General features: G+C 42.5%; 2 protein-coding genes across 2 annotated transcripts in view; one reads left to right on the forward strand and one right to left on the reverse strand.

Annotated features, from left to right (window-relative positions):
* On the forward strand, positions 1-12,594 carry LOC142589549 (E3 ubiquitin-protein ligase PDZRN3-B-like). The gene is made up of 4 exons (XM_075700997.1): positions 1-480; positions 3,283-3,518; positions 4,852-5,110; positions 8,627-12,594. Exons 1-4 carry the CDS (start codon positions 447-449, stop codon positions 9,028-9,030), a joined length of 933 nt encoding a protein of 310 aa, XP_075557112.1. The 5' UTR covers positions 1-446; the 3' UTR covers positions 9,031-12,594.
* Positions 11,416-18,448, reverse strand: part of LOC142590813 (DNA topoisomerase 1-like) — a 27,267-nt gene continuing 20,234 nt past the window's right edge. The window contains exons 10-11 of the mRNA XM_075703216.1: positions 17,764-17,913; positions 11,416-13,988 (exon numbers count right to left, since the gene is read on the reverse strand). Coding sequence (XP_075559331.1) covers positions 13,886-13,988; positions 17,764-17,913 — 253 coding nt within the window. The 3' untranslated portion in view covers positions 11,416-13,885. The remainder of the gene's footprint in view (positions 13,989-17,763; positions 17,914-18,448) is intronic.

Below are 18,448 nucleotides of genomic sequence, written 5' to 3' on the forward strand. Positions count from 1 at the left end.
AGCGTTCGCCCAGCCACAGAATCACAGGCACTGAAAGAGATAGGGCACGCTAGTTTCACGAGTTTGTGTTGAAACCGCCCGGAAAACAAATGAGGAGACAGCTGAAAAGAGCCGTAGGGGCTCGGGCGCTGTACTCATCGCAACAGTTTACAAAGTAGCTTCGAGGTTGCGGGTGTGTAGTACTACATTCCACTTTGCTTTCATAGTCGCGGAACCGCAGTTGCTCTCGCAGTGTTAAAGTGCATTGTAAGGAAACGTTGTGTGTGGTAAGACAAGTTTTAGAAAGTGTCCCTGATATCTTTTTGTGGACAATTAGTAGTCAGCCAGGCAGGTCACCCGGTTGCGTTTCGTGCCAGCTCTTGCTCTCTGTGTTCGACGAACTTTCGCACTCACCGAGGCCCTTTCGTTTTGGCGGGCTTTTCCCGGCTGCCCGACTTCGTAGAAGCATGGCTCGACGGAGGTCGTCATCCTCAGCGTCATGTAAGCAGCCTCACATTTTCCCCCCTTTGGAGTTGTCAAACAAGTGCACATACCGCATCAAAATCGACTGTGCGACTTGATGACTGTTATAATGGATAGTGCTGCGCTGAAACAAACGAAGACAAATGCGCCGAACCATGGCCGAACTTTGAGCGCTACTCTATCACCGCGCTAGCTGATGGAATCTCATTCGCTGCCAGAAAATTTAGATGGGGAGATAACAAATCTGTTTGTGATGAGTCACACTATCTTTTGTAAGGAATCCTCAAACGCAAAATAAGAATCAGAAACAAAAAAGTCGAGCGTTTAGATTTGGTTTCCGTGCTGCAGTTTCTCTCACAAAAATGTATTGAGCGAGATGATAGAAAAAAAAGAAAAAAAAAAAACCCCGTGCAGGAAACATTGACAGTGATTGTCAATGTAAGCGAATAGCTTATCGCTTCGAGTAGACTATTCGTTTCTTTATAGAAATGGTGCGCTTGACGACGTATATTTCTTCTTGTGAGGATATTTAGGTAGCGTTTGTTGTTTCATGGCGTAATTCCATAGAGAACAGAACGGTTAATTCCAGCGCACCTCTATAGCGGTGGTGAAGGTGGACGGCATGTGCGTCTCAGAGCTATGACAGAACCTTCATGGCACTTTGGGAGAGAACTGTCATATCGCGTTCGGCGAACGCGCCCCACAACGCGATGGCGCAAGCCCTTTCCGTCGGCGCCTTTGTTCCTACCTTCGACCAGCAACTTCCGACCACGAAAACGGGCGAAAGAAAGCTATTCACCTTATAATAACGGAGATGTATGCAAATTTGAGCAACTCGTAAATCAAAGACAGCAAAGCTGATTGGAGGAGTTCTCACACCTTTCAGAAGCACTGTGCGGGCAAGGTTTGTCACTGCCAGACATCTGCCCAGCTTGCAAACATCTCACTACCCAGTGCATTCCGTCACTTTCAAGTGCTTCACATATTCGAGCTTAGCACTTGCTTACTCAACACCATATCCGACGCGCGTTCCTGCATGCTGCAACGGCTCTATTGAAGCTGGTGTGCCACTGCACAATTCAGTGGCTTAATTCGTTATACAGCTGCTAGGTGATGTAATTCAGGCTGCCTTGCTAGCAGTTCTTAAAGATGGTACTGCAAGCTGTAGTGACGGTCCATCATCTGCTCCAGTGTCCGGCTTTGCATTCTGACCTACATCATGCACCTTGGGGCTACGCCGCAGGCTGAGTTGCTGCTGGCTGCTGTCTGACTGACATTTGGTACCAACTATACCATGGCATGAAAACCATTGTGGAACTCCCAGCTTTGCTATGAAAAAGAAGTCTGCAGTTATGTCAGTCCTTATGGCATTTTTTGTTAATTTGTTGTTGCTGACCATTTTGTGGATTATACTAATGCACAAAAAGGGAGAACTTAAAGAATTGAAAAATTTTAGGCCTATTAGCTTACTCCCAGTATTATATGAAATATTTACCAATATAATCTCCAATAGAATAAGGGCAACACTGGACTTCAGTCAACCAAGAGAACAGGCTAGCTTCAGGAAGAGATACTCTACAATAGATCACAACCATGTCATTAATCGGGTAATCGAGAAATCCACAGAGTATAATAAGCCTCTCTATATGGCTTTCATAGTTTACGAAAAGGCATTTGATTCAGTAGAAATACCAACAGTCGTAGCGCCATTACGTAATCAAGGAGTACAGAACGCTTACGTAAATACCTTGGAAAATATCTACAGAGGTTCCACAGCTACCTTAGTTCTCCACAAGAAAAGAAGGAAGATACCTATAAAGAAAGGGGTCGGACAGGCAGACACAATCTCTTCAATGCTATTCACTGCGTGCTTAGAAGAAGTATTCAAGCTATTAAACTGGGAAGGCTTAGGAGTAAAGATCGACGTCGAATATCTCAGCAACCTTTGGTTTGCCGATGACATTGTTCTATTGAGCAACAATGACAACAAATGATTGAGGACCTCAACAGAGAGAGTGTAAGAGTGGGGTTGAAGATTAATATGCAGAAGACAAAGATAATGATAAATAGTGGGGCAAACAGCATCACCAATCGGCTTCTAGCATCCGTGAAGGAGTACGTTTACCTAGGTCAATTAATCACAGAGAACCCTGATCATGAGACGAAAATTCACAGAATGAAAATGTGTTGGATCGCATACGGCAGACATTGCCAGCTCCTGACTGGAAGCTTACCATTATCATTGAAAAGGAAGGTGTACAGTCAGTGCATTTTACCAATGCTGACATATGGGGCAGAGACTTGGAGTCTGACGAACAAGCTTGAGAAGAAGTTAAGGACCGCGCAAAGAGCGATGGAACGAAGATTGCTAGGCATAACGTTAAGAGACAGAAAGAGAGTGGTTTGGATCAGAGAGCAAACGGGTATAGACAGTATACTAATTGACATCAAGAAGAAAAAACAGAGCTGGGCAGGTCATGTAATGCGCCAGTTAGATAACCGTTGGACCATTAGGGTTACAGAATGGGTACCAAGAGAAGGAAAACGCAATCGGGGATGACAGAAGACTACGTGGAGCGATGAAATTAGGAAATTTGCGGGCGCTAGTTGGAATCTGTTGGCGTGGGACAAGGGTAATTGGAGATCGCGGGGAGAGGCCTTCGTCCTGCAGTGGAAATAAAACAGGATGATGATGATGATGATGATGACCATTATGTGCTGAACCTTTGTATGCCTATAGGCAACCTGGGCCTATCGATTGTATACGAATGGGTTAATGTGTCTGCCATCTACCGGCTATAGCCATGCTGCTCTGTGCAGTCCCCGAGCTGACGCTAGAAGACTACGACCCCAAGCCTGATGAGGAGCTGATTTGTGTCATCTGCCACTCGGTGCTGCGCGAGCCTGTCGAGTGCCCCTGCCGCCATGTCTTTTGTCGCCGTTGCATCTCTGAGTGGGTCCGCAAAAACAACAGCTGCCCCGTGTGCCGCAAGCGTGCTGTCTCTGCCTTTACACCCGCACTGCCTCTGATACAAAATATGGTCAACCGTCTCAAGGTAAGCAAATACTGAAATTAAGAGGGTGACAGAATTCTCTTTAGTCTTGACAGAAGATGAAGACAAAACTCTGACCGGAAATGATTTAGTACAGCAACGTGCTGACTCCACACAGGAGCCTTGTTCACAATTTCATTAAAAAGCGGGCCCGAACAGTTCCTTAAATAGCTGAATGGACCACTGGTTGAGTTAGCAGAGTAATATAATTTGTTTCAGCACAAAAAGACTGCACACTGCACTAAGGTAAGTTGTTAGCATGCTGGCCCAGCATTGTCTGTGGTTGCATGTAAAATTGCTGGCAAGCTGACTAGACACTTGGCATATTCAAATTTATTTATTTATTTGTTGATACACATACCTCACAGGCTCCAACTGGAGTATTGCAAATTGGATTCCTAGAATGAGCATTGAAGCTCATACTCTTGGGACCACTATCACATTAAAAATAAATGCTTTCTCAGTTACATTGCTGTGGATATAGCTTGTGCATGGTTTGGTATTTTAGTTGCATTTGTGACCAAATTCCCAGTGTTTCGTAAATTTGCTGCTTGTTTCATGCCTAAACTTTGATTTAGGCACCTAAAACAATTGTTTATAGCCTAAATAACTGATGTCACGTAATGAGCATGTTTGCTGGGTGGTACTATGGCTACAAACTTTGTTGCTTTATGGGCCTTCCATGTATGGACCCTTCAGTGTTAAATGAGCACTGAGAAGGTTTTTACTTGAACAGAAAATGACAGTCAAACTTCCATTGGTAAAAATTCTGTGCCAAAACCCCATCAGTGCTATATCAATGCGATGTCACAGATTTCAAAGTATTTATTCATATTTGGGCCTTCATTGGTAAGCAAATGTTCTTGAAATTTGCTCAGTCTTTGGCTCCGTTGGAATACAGCGTACTTCTTTAGTAATAAAAAGTTGACTAGGCCCAAGTAGACCTCTACAAAATCCATGATGTCGCAGTGAGCTGGTGCTGGAATTTCACGGCAGCCTCACCTCCTGTTTAGAACGACAGAAAGCTGAGCTAGTTGGTAAGGATTCATTATGCAAAATAGAAGTAAGGCGTGCAGACAGGACACAAGAGTAGAGAAGTGGACAACTTCTCTACTCTTGTGTCCTGTCTGCACGCCTCACTTCTATTTTGCATAATGAATCCTCACCTCCTGTCTTGTTTTTGCCCTTTCTGGCTTATGAAGCTTCCTTAAACTGTAAAAGTAACTTCTGTGGCATTGTAGAAATGTATTTTACTAATAGAGCTCAGTTAATATTTCTCTATAATTGCTCCTTTAATGTTTGCATTCTTTTTTTGTTGACGTTGTGGCCATTGTAGGTGAAATGCCGAAATGCTGGCTGTGATGCCCATGTACCTGCGGAAAGTTTTGCAAATCATACGAGTGTGTGCGAGTTTCACGAAGTAAGCTGCCCGCATGAAGCCTGCGAGCACCGGTGTCAGCGTTGTATGCTGGAGTCTCATGTGAAGCAGTGTCCACTTCGCGAGGTGACGTGTGACAAAGGTTGTGGAATCGTGCTCACGCGGGACCGTCTCAAAACCCACAGCTGCGTGGATGAACTTAAGCGCAAGCTAGATGGTGAGTACATGTTGTGCTACAGATGTATTAATTAGATACCTGGACTTGTCTTGTAACCATTATTTTAGAAATGATGCCACTGAAAAAGAAAACACAGATGCAATAAGAGAGAATAACACAAGTGCCTTGTGCTTGTGTTATCGTGTCTGTGTTATATTTTCCGTGGCACCATTTCCAGAATCAACTCATGCCAACTCACCTGTCAGTTCTTCCTGTAATGACACTGCAGAGTTAAGGTGAAGTATGACCTGTGTTAAGCAATTAACTTTGTTTAAGATGCAAAAATCCACAAATGCAATGGAAGGGTGGCTGTCATGCAGGTAGGCCTTTTGTGTTGTGGAGCCAGTGTTTCTCAGAAGTTTCTCACTTCACATGGCATCATGAAGGTATGGCTGTTCAATGTGTACTCTCAGTGCATGGTCATCATCTGCTAATTGTGGGTCTATAGGTCTGCATACTCTCTCATGAGTACACTTACCTGTCATTTGAGAGGCACGGGTTGTTTGGTGCCTGAAAAAGGGTGCAAGTGGACGCGAGTGTGAACGTGAGTGAGTGCCAGTACTAGTATATGTGGCCATGTGAAGGATCTAAAAGAAATGTTCCAAGCACCAGATGCATAGCTTCAAAAGCTAGAACATGCTATTGCACCGGCATTGAAATTGAAATATGTTGGCTGCTCACTCCTTAAAGGGACTCTGAAACGGTTCGGACAAATTTTGTCTGGTTCTCTAGGAGCGAGCGCGTGAAGCCTCTCCAACCTCTCCGGCAGCTGCTTGGCAGTCAACCCCAAGCAACATCTATCGAAGCAGCATGCGTTGCGAGCATTCTGTCGCAGCGCCGAATGTGTCTGGTATTCCACGGGCAAGCTGGGCATTTCGACGGATGGGTGGATGCATAAATTCAAGCTGCTGAAGCAACTTTAGCGTAGACGTACGTGAGCAACCTGATTGAGCTGCACAGTCCAGCCACCTGTTGGTGCAGAGCTTAACCAGCCAAACAAAGAGCTAATATTGCTCTAATCAAGCGTAAAACATTTTAAACATTTACAAAAACAGCATGTTAACAATTACTCTCCTGCGATAAATTTACACCAGAAGCAAAGAAGAATACACTTCGTTACTGCTACTGAGTTTGTTTGAGCTCTCTGCCACCAAGTGGCTGCACTGTGCAGATCATTCACGTTTGCGCTTCTGCTCATCCCGTGAAATGCCACGATCAAGCGGCCAGGCTCTGTTCCCTCCCTTGCGTTTACCCGAATACCAGACTTGCGAAACACTATTGTGGTAAGAATCCTCCTGTGTAAAGTGGTGGCCGCAAATGCATAAATCCTGGTGCTGATCGAATACCGATATTCCGATCGATGCGATGCAGCCACCTGCTCATCTGCTGCCTTTCAGAGGGACATGATGTCGCAGTTTGACATATTGCCAGTTGCTATGCTTGCAGCCCACAATGCAACAAAGGTGATTCATGGTGCTCATGAAAAGACAGACTGACACTGACCATGGAGCTTACGTCAAGGCGGAGCATTTTTGTAACACAAGCAGACGACACTTGCTGTGTACCAGAAGTGCTTAACTCTACTGAGAAATTGTTTTTGCGCGTTTTGTTATTTTACCTTTATAGAAACAAATTAAATAACATTCCAACTGTTATGAACAATATTTGTTCACCATAAAGTTGGAAAATTTATTGATGACGCACCCTGGGCAGCCAGTCGGATAGCTCACCCTACTGACGTCATTAGGGAAATATATGTCAAATGGCTAGGGGTGGCCGAAAATTCAGCCGAGCAGTGTGCTGGGATCGGCAGCGATGTACATTTTTAAAACCTTATAATAAATTGCACGCTTTACGCGGAGCACTGCATCAATTAATGATCAGAGAGACCTACTTGAATGACTCAGTACATGTTTACAGTATCGTCAAAATTGTTTCAGGCAGTGTATGATTTTGATGTGTGTTGGATGGCATCATCATGTATAAGGGCCATTCTGAAGTACGTGGGAACTAAACACAGAATGTAGGTGCATTTCTGTAGACCTCTAATGGCATGTCTTACGTTGCTCTCCATAGCTAATTGCTTTCATCTATCTTCATTTGTTGTATTCATTTGTTTAAACACATGGTGACTGCGCTTTGCCCCATTCTTTTGCAAGGTGAAACAGAAAATTTTGAAGGCCAACCGATTTGATGCACTTATTAGATGTTAAGAAAAGCACTTGGAGACGATTCTTTGGAGAAGTCTGCTATATGCAAGTAGAAATGTCGTAAGTTTTTGCTTTTCTGTTGAAAGTAAAGCTGTTGCCCTTCTATATCTCTTCTGAAAGTGTCCTTTTATTTGCCTTGAGATTATTTTACAACAAAGAGGCATCAGCAGGTAGTAATAAAAGCTCTTCAAGTACTGGCAGTGAGAGAGAAAATACTGCAAGCTGGCAAAGGGAAGCACGGGATGTTCCATTAATGCAGTATGCCTGTCCACATGTAAGAGAGCTTTTGAACAAGACGTAGATGCCACTTGTTACCAAAATTTCATGCTTTGTAGAATTGCCTCTAGATTTTGGTCAATACTGAAAATGAAATCTGCTCTCAGTCACCTTCCAATTTGAAATTCCATAGAATTCCAAATTAAGAATTCTGAGGAACCTTTCTTTTATTGCACAGCCACTAGATTCGGCGCATGGGCTCAAAAAGAAACTACCTGAAAATAGACATTTTCCTATTTTCTACATAGCTGCAAACAGTTCATGCAATTAAAAACTTTACAGACAGTCTTTGTACAGGTAGTTTAAATAATTGTGATAACTTCGTTTGCAATTTTATGTCAGTGCTTCGTTAACCTTCACATTATAAAGGATAACTTTGGTACGTTTGTCACACCACTGTTACCACTGTACCCCAGGCCCTACAGCTTGTCCATGCCATCTTTCGTGCCTGCACACTACCAGTGACAAGCAAGTGCATCCACTATACCATCGCATAGCTCTTTACTGACCACAGAGTGCAGTGCTTGTTTTGTGTATATTATGCACTAAAATGATCCAAGACACCTTGCAAAAGCATAACATTCAAGTCAGATTATGCTTTTATTAACTTTTCTCATCATGACAGTTTGAAAGAAATCGTTCTTAATGTGCATTTATCTTTTTCATTTATCACACACGATTTCTTTTGGCATAAAAATTATATTCTTGCAATAATGCTTGGAGAAACATTTTGTGAAAGAAAAGGTTACAGAAAGAGAGAACAACATTTCTTGGATTCTGGCCCCCTGTGCGGCAGAGGCTACAGGAGACAAGAATAAAGGGTTGATGTTGATGGTAACAGTATGGTGAGCCCAAGGGATGGCAGGGTTTGTATTGTATGTCACTGTTGTACATAACCTTCTGTGTACTGACAGCGCTGTTTCACTCTCTGCCTGCTGTTTATTTCCTTAATAAGTGTGCATCGTGAACACTATCTAAAGAAAGCGTTACCAATTTGCCCAAGCTTCAGCACTTCTGTGCTCATTTTCAGAAGCCACATCCGAGTGTGATGATTGGAAACGGAAGGCCGAGGATGCAATGCAGGCACTGAATAGACTTCGTGACACGTTGCACCGTTTGGGGGACACAGCAGAAGGCCTGGAGAACAACCTCGGCGACCTCGGAACCCGACTTCGCTGCGCTGAAGCTCTGGCGGCCTCGTGGCTGCACGGTCGCCAGTCAACAGCAGCAGCACGGACGAGCCGGGCCATGCATGATGGCATTGTCAGCAGCAGCACCACCAGCCTGCACCTGGGAGTCTTGTACGGCACCCATACAGCGCAGCTTCCAGAAGAGGTCGAGAGTGACTCGGACCACAGCTGGAGTCTGCGCTCGGATGGTTCACACGAGTCTCTACGAGATGTGGAGGAGCTCTTCCTTGATTTGAACTGCTGAACAGCTTCATTCTAGCTGCTTAGCTTGAAGCTGAAACGAGGCCTTGTCAATTTTTCTAGTTAACCTGCATTAACCACCTTTGTTTCCCTTTTACCATTTTGTGCCTGTTACCAGGTATTGCATCTGCATTCTTACAGGGTACAGAATATCAAAGAAACCTTACAAGCTACTTCCTACATTGCACAAGTGTGCTGTTTAGTTTCTGTGAGAATATTCTCATCTGGGTTCATTGAAGCATACTCTGCAGCATGTTTCTTAGCTGGTGGTTAAACATGGCGGTGCCAACGGCAGTGCCTTGAGTCTGGGGCTACTGTTGGGCTTCTGGACCATGCAGCTTCTACAATATAATTTCAGAGCAGCTCGTACCTCAGGCAGAATCTGCACTTGGTTTTCATCAGTTTCTCAAAAGTGAGAAAGCTCTGTTCCATAATTGCTTTCCTCTGCTTAAGAGTCACTGCCCCTCCTCCTCCTTTCTTTATTTTTGCAATGCGAACAAGCAAACAAATTGCACAGGCCATAGCTTGCATTGTACAACTACACTACTGTAGAGAAAGCATTAGCATGGGCCGAGCTCTGATTTCTTTAATCACACAAGTGGAAGCCCAGAAACGTACTTATTAGTTGATGGTCAAACTGATTTGAATGAAAGTTGCTGCACTTAAGAAATAAAGCTAAAGTTCACCAATTGCAGGCAGCAGAATTTTGATATAAAATTTTCGAAATAAAAATTACAGAAAATCGCAAGAATGCCGAAGCATGAAATTTGCAAATCTGTTACTGCTTGCGAATAAAAGATATCGTATTCTGCAAGCTGTATCTGTTAGATATTCTAAAGCAGACAAATGTATTGAATTACAGCTTACATGAAATTGTTAACTGTCTACAGGATGTCTTGCAAATGTATTTGCAGATTATTGATGTACATTAAAATTACGTGTAATATATACATTTTGTCTGTTTTTTAGATCACCCAGCAAGTGCTGTTTCCAGAAGTGTGAGATTTCTTTTTATTGCTGAGTTTAAACTGTAAACTGGACGGATAAATGAAATATCCGCCTACAATTGGTAGGCTTTAACTTGTTCTTTTCAGTGCAACAAATCTTATCGAATGCAATGGAGCTGTTGTCAAGCAAAAATGATTTACCCGTCTCTGTGTACATAAAAAGGTACTCTTGAGGTGAGGCTTTTTCTTGATTAAAAACTTATTTCCTTTCATAAGCCATGTCAGTGTGACATCTATATGGTTCTGAAATTCTAACGAAGCTCAAACCACGTCAGACTGCTTAGTATTGAAAATTCAACGTGTGAAATACCACGTCATGATGTACCTCTCAACTATGTTTAACCACAAAAAATGTATAATGGTGAAATGTGGTAGTAAGGCCCAAAAAGATACTGCCACTGAACAATGTGCAACACAGGTCAGCATGACCTGTCAGGAGGACCATATTTCATTTTGTTAAGTCTCACAAACACGGTGCCAGAAAAAAAAAAGATATAGGGCATACTAACTCTTTAAAATAATCGGCATTTTTCTGTGGGATATCTTAAGCAGAGAGAACTGCTTCAAAAGTGGTCTTATGATGGCTTGCACCAGTCTCAACGACACCACTGAAGTTAATGTGAGAGCACCTCTAGAGCAGCTTCGAGTACTCTTGTTTGCAGAAAGGTAGAAAAATAAATGTGTTGGTACATCATGAGAATACTTGGGAACAGTGTAAAGAGACTGGACAAGAACAGACATCTGTACAGTCTGTGCGCGTGTTTTCTATTGTCCAGTCTTTTCCTGTTGTTCCTAAGTATACTCCTGTTTGCTCACTAGAAGTATTATAATAAGGCAATGGGTTGTACCACAAGGCATGGAGGAAGTTTCATAAAAGGAAAAAGTTGTGTTCTGCCACAAAGAAGCAGGTCACTTTGGGAAAATTTACGTGGGTGCCACCTTTTCCTTTATTGGAGGCATGTATACCACATGTGTAGGTCTTGAATGGTTGCCTGGAGACCAGGCAACCATTACAGGCAACTATAGAATTGCTTCAGTGAGAGTAAGGCCTTCAGTAGATCTAGATGTGTCCCATCTGAGAAACTTCTGGCCTGCAGAAAAGCTGTATCACTTGTGTGATGTGTAGGGAGCATTGCTTTTGTGTGTGAATGGCAGCCTATAAACAGAGCAACTTTTCTGTTGGGTTCACTGTTGCCCTAAATGTTTGTGAACATGAAAATACTCATGCGACTAGTTTGTCAATATTTGTTGGTGCTATTGCAGTCTGTACAATGAACTTTTCAACAATGTCGGTAGTGCAGTAATATATAGGGAGTGGCTGGACATCCTCAGATTTAAAAAGATTGAGCAAAGTGTAACTGGACAGATTTTGCAAACAATGGTGTTGTGGTAGTTGTTTTCTCTGCATACCATTTGAAATGTGCCTATGGAACGCTCCCGACTTTTTCATAAATTGCAGCCAATCTTCCAAGGAATTCTTCCACGAAAATTCAATTATTGTTGAAACACTAGTGGTATTTATTTAGATGCTGGAAAATTATTGGTAGCAAGGGTATGGGTTGGCCTCAGATGTGCACATACTGTATGTAATAGTGTTGATTCACATTTTTTCTGTGACACTGTATGTGTCATACACATTTGCAGTGTGGTTGCACACAGTACAAAGGAATACCTCTGGAAAAATGTGTGGGGAGCAGGAAAGGCGTGTTTATAGGTACAAGGCTGGCAGACTCGAAAATTTGAGCTGCAGTAATCTGCTCAAGTGTGAAATTAAACATTTTAACGGTACCTTTCTTATTTATAGTTGTTCTCCCATTCAAATATCCAGCAGAACTAGAGCTAGGCTTTTCTGATTGAATCTGTTGTTCTTGTGTTGTACTCATTTATGTGTAGCAATCCGTGCATTGGCTGTTGTGTTGCGCGAGCTGGCAGCGACATTTCTGTGCAAATTTCTGCAGTGCGTTGCTGCTTGTGATAGTGGTCTCCCACCTGTTTTGAACATTTCTAAGCCTTTGTGATATTTTTTTCTATACATTCTTTCGTGTTGCCTTTTCATTTATGAGTGTCTTCTTTGTTATTATACCTTTTTTCCTCATTTTGTGGCATTAGCTGTTGTGACAACAGAAACATGAGTTTCGGCAGGCAGTATTCATTGCGGTATACTTGATTTGACTGAAGAAGAGAACAGTGGTGACTGTGTTATCAAATTGCTGTGCCTTCATGAAGTCCGTGCACTAGTATTAATAAGTGCACATGGTCAGAGTGAAACTTCATTGAATTGTTGTGTATTGCTTTTTCTTGGCAAAGCATAAGACAGCCTAAGTATGATTTGGCCACGGTGTTGGTTGCATTTCAACTACACAAAATGTACAACCTGCGAGTTGGTAGATATGCAAAGCGGTAATTGACATCAACTGCTATATGCTCCATAATTATTTGTTGTGCCCATGTAGAAATTATTGTGTAGAGAGTTGTGTATTGCTGTTTTTTGCGTTGATTTCTGGTTTGGCATTCTTTTATTTCCATAAGCTGCTTTGTGGCAAATAAATTTTTTCCGATAATTTTTGTGCACCTGACACATTCATTGCAAGGAAAAGCTGTGGATACGGGCTCTGCCACCTTGTGTGGGATAATGGACAGTTTACAAGAAGGTACTTCCAAGTTCAGAGGCGGCAATTCATGTGAGATAAATCTTTGGATATAATGCAAGCTCTAGATATAATCTTTGAACACTTTTCCACATAGTCGCCACAGAGATTTAGGCATTTATGACACTGGTGGCAAACTTTTGCACATTGTCTCAAGAGCTTCGAGACCTTGCAGCCAAAGACATGTACTATTGTAATAACAGCCATGTAATATGTAAAGCAGATGACCGGTGGTCTATTGGGGTTGCTGAACGGTTTCCAAGGGAAGTGCAATGGAGGACAGTAGAGAGCTAGGTGGTGGGATGAAATTTGCAGGCATCGGAAGGTGTCAGCTGGCACAAGACAGGAGTAATTCGAGATCTTTGGGAAGGGCCTTCTTGCTGTAATAGACATAAAATATGCTGGTGGTGGTGACAGGCCAAGTGCACCACACCAGTCTAGACCTCGTCACTTTCAAGATACTGTGCTGATAATGCATAAGAGTCATTTGCCAAAAAGGACATATATAAAGGCATGGAAACTGTGCTGGCATTTCATTAAGGTTGTGACATGCATGCGTAACGAAGTGTAAACAAGATTCCATTCATTGGTTGTAAAGTCGTGTGCCAGTTTTGTCAAACAATTTCCCATGGCGCACATGTCAAAACTGCCTTTTATGCAAGTGACGAAAGTAAGTTGTGGATAAATGGAAGCATACTGTATTAACCCTGAGGAAACGGAAAGGCAGAACTGGGACACTTGTTGATGCACAGGTTCCTTCTCTGCTGGTTACATGGCATTCGGAAGGAAGAGTGAAGAAGGCAGTTGCAAAGGGTTCGCACGCTCACCATGCAGTGAGATCACAGGCATATCTGTATTGCACAGAAGGTTCAACAAAGATAGGCGAGAGTTCGTAATAAGGTTAGATTCAATATGCAAGATCACTGGTTGCGTCTTGGAATGAAAATGACTTTGCTTGAGCCTATATGGGTTGTTGACCCCTTGTTCATGCACCACAAAAAAATGGAGGGGGTAGGGGTCCTGTCCGCCTAAAGGAAACAAGCCATCGGTAGAAATTTTTGGATGCAATTAGCATTCCAAGAAGTGGTCAGTGACTGCTATAGTTAAGCTTGTGGGAGGTGTATTTTAGGCTAACAGCCAGAAGTTCTAACCGCCAGAACTGCTCCAACACTTGCTATGACACGCAAGGAAGTGGACTTTGCGCTCAAAATTCAAAATCTTGGTCAGCTGTCTCTATCGCCCAGCGAAACTTTTCTCGCTGCGTCTTGTTGTAAACTTTCTCGATGAGGACATCCCATGTCTTGCACCTGGAATAAAGGTTGCGTGAATGCTTGTCTGAGTGATAACTGTGTCTCGCAAATTAGCAATACAATCCTTTGATTTATTCACAGCTGCCACACTGTTGTACAGCTAGCATGATGAAAAGCTGCGCATTATCTCGGTTGATTATAGCTGCGAAAGCTGTGAATATAAGAACAAAACGGAGACTAACATCACATGAGTACCCTAAGGCTGTTGTACCTTGAGAGTGAACTGTGTCCACTTTTGCCGATGCATGTACTTTGCAGTCACAATAACGAAATCTCCTATATAAACCATCGATGATGACTGTAAAAGACAGTGTTGCCTACTTTGAAATCCACCAGGATTTTGTTGAGGATGAAGCAAGGACAAGATGACCGCCACGTGACCCCACCATGTGACCTCATATGATGACCTCAAGTGGTCTCTGGGATCGGCTCACTTCGTGAAAACTGTGCAAAAGGCCAGGAGGTCAAGGCAGAGCAAAGTTTGCTTTAATGAATTATGCCCTTAAAATGTGTATTGGTTGCATTGAAGCTATTTAGGTACTGCTTGCTTGTACAGAGCCGGTCACTGGCACATTTTGTGCAGATGGCTATATAAGCTAATTTGTTATATGTGTACCACATCCTGTCCCTTGTAGAGACAAATGAACCGTTCCTGGATTGAAGGATTGGATCAACACAGAGAAGCTACTGTTTAAAACCACACAGTGTGTTATTCTAATTTTAATTATAAGCATTTCATTGAGAGGACAGTGAGCAGGTATTGTTGACTTTTGAGGGATGTATGTGAGAATGGTGCCATTTTTAATTCAGCATAAATGCATTTCTGCGAGCTCGTCTATAATCCCAAATTCCACCATTCAAGACATCACGCTGTGATAGGAAAAGGGTGGAAAGGGTGGAAGTAGCAGCTGTGAAAGCTACGTTCACTGATCTATCGCTCAACAATGAGGTAAGATATCATCATTAAATGTTAAGACATACAATGAGCAAAATTGACATCTTTAGGGTCCTATAATTTTGAGTTTTATATTTCTTGAAATTTGGAGGGTAAAAATCGAGCAAATAAAAGAGCAAAACCCGGAAGAAATTGGGGATTTTCTCGCCTGGTGGCCAAAAGTATGGAATTTTTCTGGTAACCTTTACAAATAAATAAGACAAGCAACATCAGTCACAGAAACATGTAATGGCAAAGAGAACGTCTTAAAAATCAAGTGAACTGATTTCTACAGATCCTCATTATAGCATATTTAATAGAAACCACATTAATAAAAACAACAAATGGAGACTTGTTTGGCAATCTAATCTTTACTTCATTCTCTGACCTTTAACTCACGAAAATGTAGTGCACAGGCTTCACATGAGGTGTGATAGCTTTTCATCATCTTGTAGGTCGTAAAACACGTCCGCCTAAGCCCTTGTAAGCCCCCTGTTGATGTAGCACATTCTCACATGCATGGAAAGCACTTCTGTATCCATTCTAGATCTGTTGGGCCTTTTGGCCTTGTCTTTTTGTTGTCCTGTTTTACTGGTTCCCAATATGCCATTTTGCAACAAAGTTAATGGAAACCCAAACAGACGAATCAGCCACACTTTGAACGCAACGGAGTTGGGTAAGGATCCCCTCAACGTTGCAGCTATGGTTACACTGTTGCCAATGCAGAAGAACATCAGTGCTGCGTTAATTCGCTTTCTAGTGCATTACCTCCATATATATGTGCGCTATGGGCGGCAAATGCGATGCAATGCACAATCGTCATGTTCATGTAAATGTGGCAAAAAAAAAAAAAAATTGTTCACTCAGGGCCAGCAGACGCTGAATATATTCTATTTTCATGTATGCCAGCTTTTGCCTGTGTGTTAAGCAAAAATGAGGCATGTACCACTATCATATATAAGTAATATTGTGTGATATATCCTTTCTGTGCTTTTTTTGACAACGGTATGCAGCATTCATTAGTTTTGTAACACCCGCATTTATTTTTATCTTCTACAAAAGGGCATTCTTCCATGAGAAATGGGGTTTAGTTCGATTTTCATAAATTTTGTTCGGGGTGCAAAAATCCGGAATTATGGGGTTTTACCTAAAAACAGAAGACCTACTGCACATGCGATGTTGCCACTCTTACATTTGTGCTGTAAAGAGTTTTATTACTAATGAACTAGTAGTTCCAACTCATTATACCTCTAATGAAACGGTTGCATGTCGTTTATAAAATAATGGTATGTTTTCAAGGTAAGCTTAAAATGCCATTTCTTCAAGATACCTTCTTTTGGAAAAGTAAAACATACGAGCGCATTATAGGTTTGTAACCGTGAACAGAGCCTTCTTATATTTCATGTTCTGTTACTTTTCGCAATGCTTTATACAAAGTTGAAGGCCTGACTTGACTTTTTTTTTATTTAGTTTACTTATGAACATTATGCATTAACTATTTTCAAATCATATCCTTTTGTATAATGAAAGTTACCGAGTCCTTGTGCAGATGGTAAAGGCAGAGCTTACGCGCTTTTAAGTCGCAGTTTCACTCTAAAGGCGAAGCATTGATAGTGATAGCAAAGTATTAGACAAATACACAACATGAGGCTCGTAGTTTTATCGGCCGCATAAACTTCAGTAAACATTCGCCTACTAATTAAATTAACCAGCACTGTCACGCATGCACGGGTAAACATGAAGAGGTCGATGACCGTGAATGCTCGCTGACTACGCTTGTGCGACGAAGGGCAATCGGGCCTCAAGGAGTAAACGCTGCATCTCGCTTTGACGCATGTGCGACACTTGAGGCTGCGCCACCTCGAGGCGCGCTCATAGCGCAGCGTGGCGTCGCAGCCGATGGGAATTTAGGTGCCATTTTGCGGCTACAGGCTTGAGACGCCGGCTTTTTGGCTCAATGAGCCATTTGACGCTTTCGCATAAACACTTGAAAATGTTCTTATCCAAACAAAAGGTAGCTTTTATACAATGCAGTCTTTGGGGCTTATTTTGTCCCACAAGGATGGTCACAATTGCGCGCCTTTCCGTTCGCTGCGCTCTTGGCGTACAATTCCGGGTCACGAACGGCATGCGCGTCACCAGCATCGCATGGCGCACCCTTGTCGTTGTCGGTAAAGTAGCGAGCGCAGCGCAAGAAAGTAAACGCAAGCAAGGCAGATGACGATCATTGTTGTGTGACAAGCCCCAAAGGTTGCAATCTTTTTTTCACAGTGTACATGTGAAATGGTTACCGAAAATGTTCGTAGCTGTGTATGTGGAGTGTAAAAACAGTGCAACCGCACGCATTCCAAACTTTCTGCCCATAGAAATTCGGTACACGGTTCCAGAGGTGTACCCCTGTTGAAAAATAGTGACACGCATAGTTATTCTCAAGTTTCTCGAACGTTATTGGTGGTTCTATCTGTTGTCTGTGTTGTCGCCGAGCTTCGTGTATTCAAATTTTGTGCTCGACGGGTACATTAATCTAGAACTTACATTAGCATGAGTGTTGTGTATAAAAAATCTGACGCGCTTGACTCGCAGATCATATTTTGACCATCGCCCACTGTGCTTGCGGCTATCATAATGATTTGAGTGCCACTTGTTTTGATGGGCACAAACTCGTATAATAAATATTTAAAATTTTCAAGTAATGCTTTAGACTGTGTGTCGCCGTCACAAGTAAAGTGTCACGACAACGTGCCAGTATCAATAATCTTGGCATGTAGTACAGTGAGTATACACCAAGTGCCCACTACAATGTACTACATGTAGGCCTATCAAGGAAAATTTTTTTACCATGCAACGCTGATTCTAGGGTCGATGTAATTGAGCTTTGAGGTTACAAGGACGACATCCTTGTTCTCCTCTTTGTCCACGGCTTGAAACTCCAATTTGTCCAGCTGCACTTGGAGCTTCTGCAACCGGTTCCTTTTGCTGTTCAACCGCCTGGGTGAGACACGATGCACTTTGCGGCGATCTCATTTTGGTTCGGTTGTTTCACTTTTTCATGACGTAGCATCCTCATATTGCAGAAGGTAATCAAATTATGGAATATATGCAGAACAAGATAGGCAAGCTTGCTTGTTCAGAACATGCATGTCGTGTTCTGAGCACTACGCTATATATACTGACCGCGCACTAACATGCAAGCGCATTCTCATTGTTATCTCTACGTTTTTAGTAATCATTGGGTTTAACTTGCCAAAGGCACACCTTAACTTTGAGACACAATGATTCGAAGAGTAAAAAGCCCGTGATTTTTAAAAATATTTGACAGCCCACAAAAAGCGAACAGTACACCGTATAGAACGTAAAGCTATAGCTACGTTATAGCTGCTGTATAGTGGAGCGTCTTTACAACGAAATGACTTCTATAATGAAGGAATAATTCCGTCCCAGTTATATTGTGACCTTTACAACGAAGTGACGTGTATAACTAATGGTTTCGGAGGGCCCAGTAAGCACTTCGTTATAAAGGTGT

The sequence above is a fragment of the Dermacentor variabilis genome, chromosome 8 (assembly GCF_050947875.1).
Source record: "Dermacentor variabilis isolate Ectoservices chromosome 8, ASM5094787v1, whole genome shotgun sequence".
Taxonomy (NCBI): Eukaryota; Metazoa; Arthropoda; class Arachnida; order Ixodida; family Ixodidae; genus Dermacentor; species Dermacentor variabilis.

Coding starts and splice junctions, on each gene's coding strand:
- LOC142589549 (XM_075700997.1), top strand. CDS start 447: ATGGCTCGACGGAGGTCGTCATCCTCAGCGTCAT. Junction 3,519..4,851: donor ATATGGTCAACCGTCTCAAG/GTAAGCAAATAC, acceptor TGGCCATTGTAG/GTGAAATGCCGAAATGCTGG. Junction 5,111..8,626: donor ACTTAAGCGCAAGCTAGATG/GTGAGTACATGT, acceptor GCTCATTTTCAG/AAGCCACATCCGAGTGTGAT.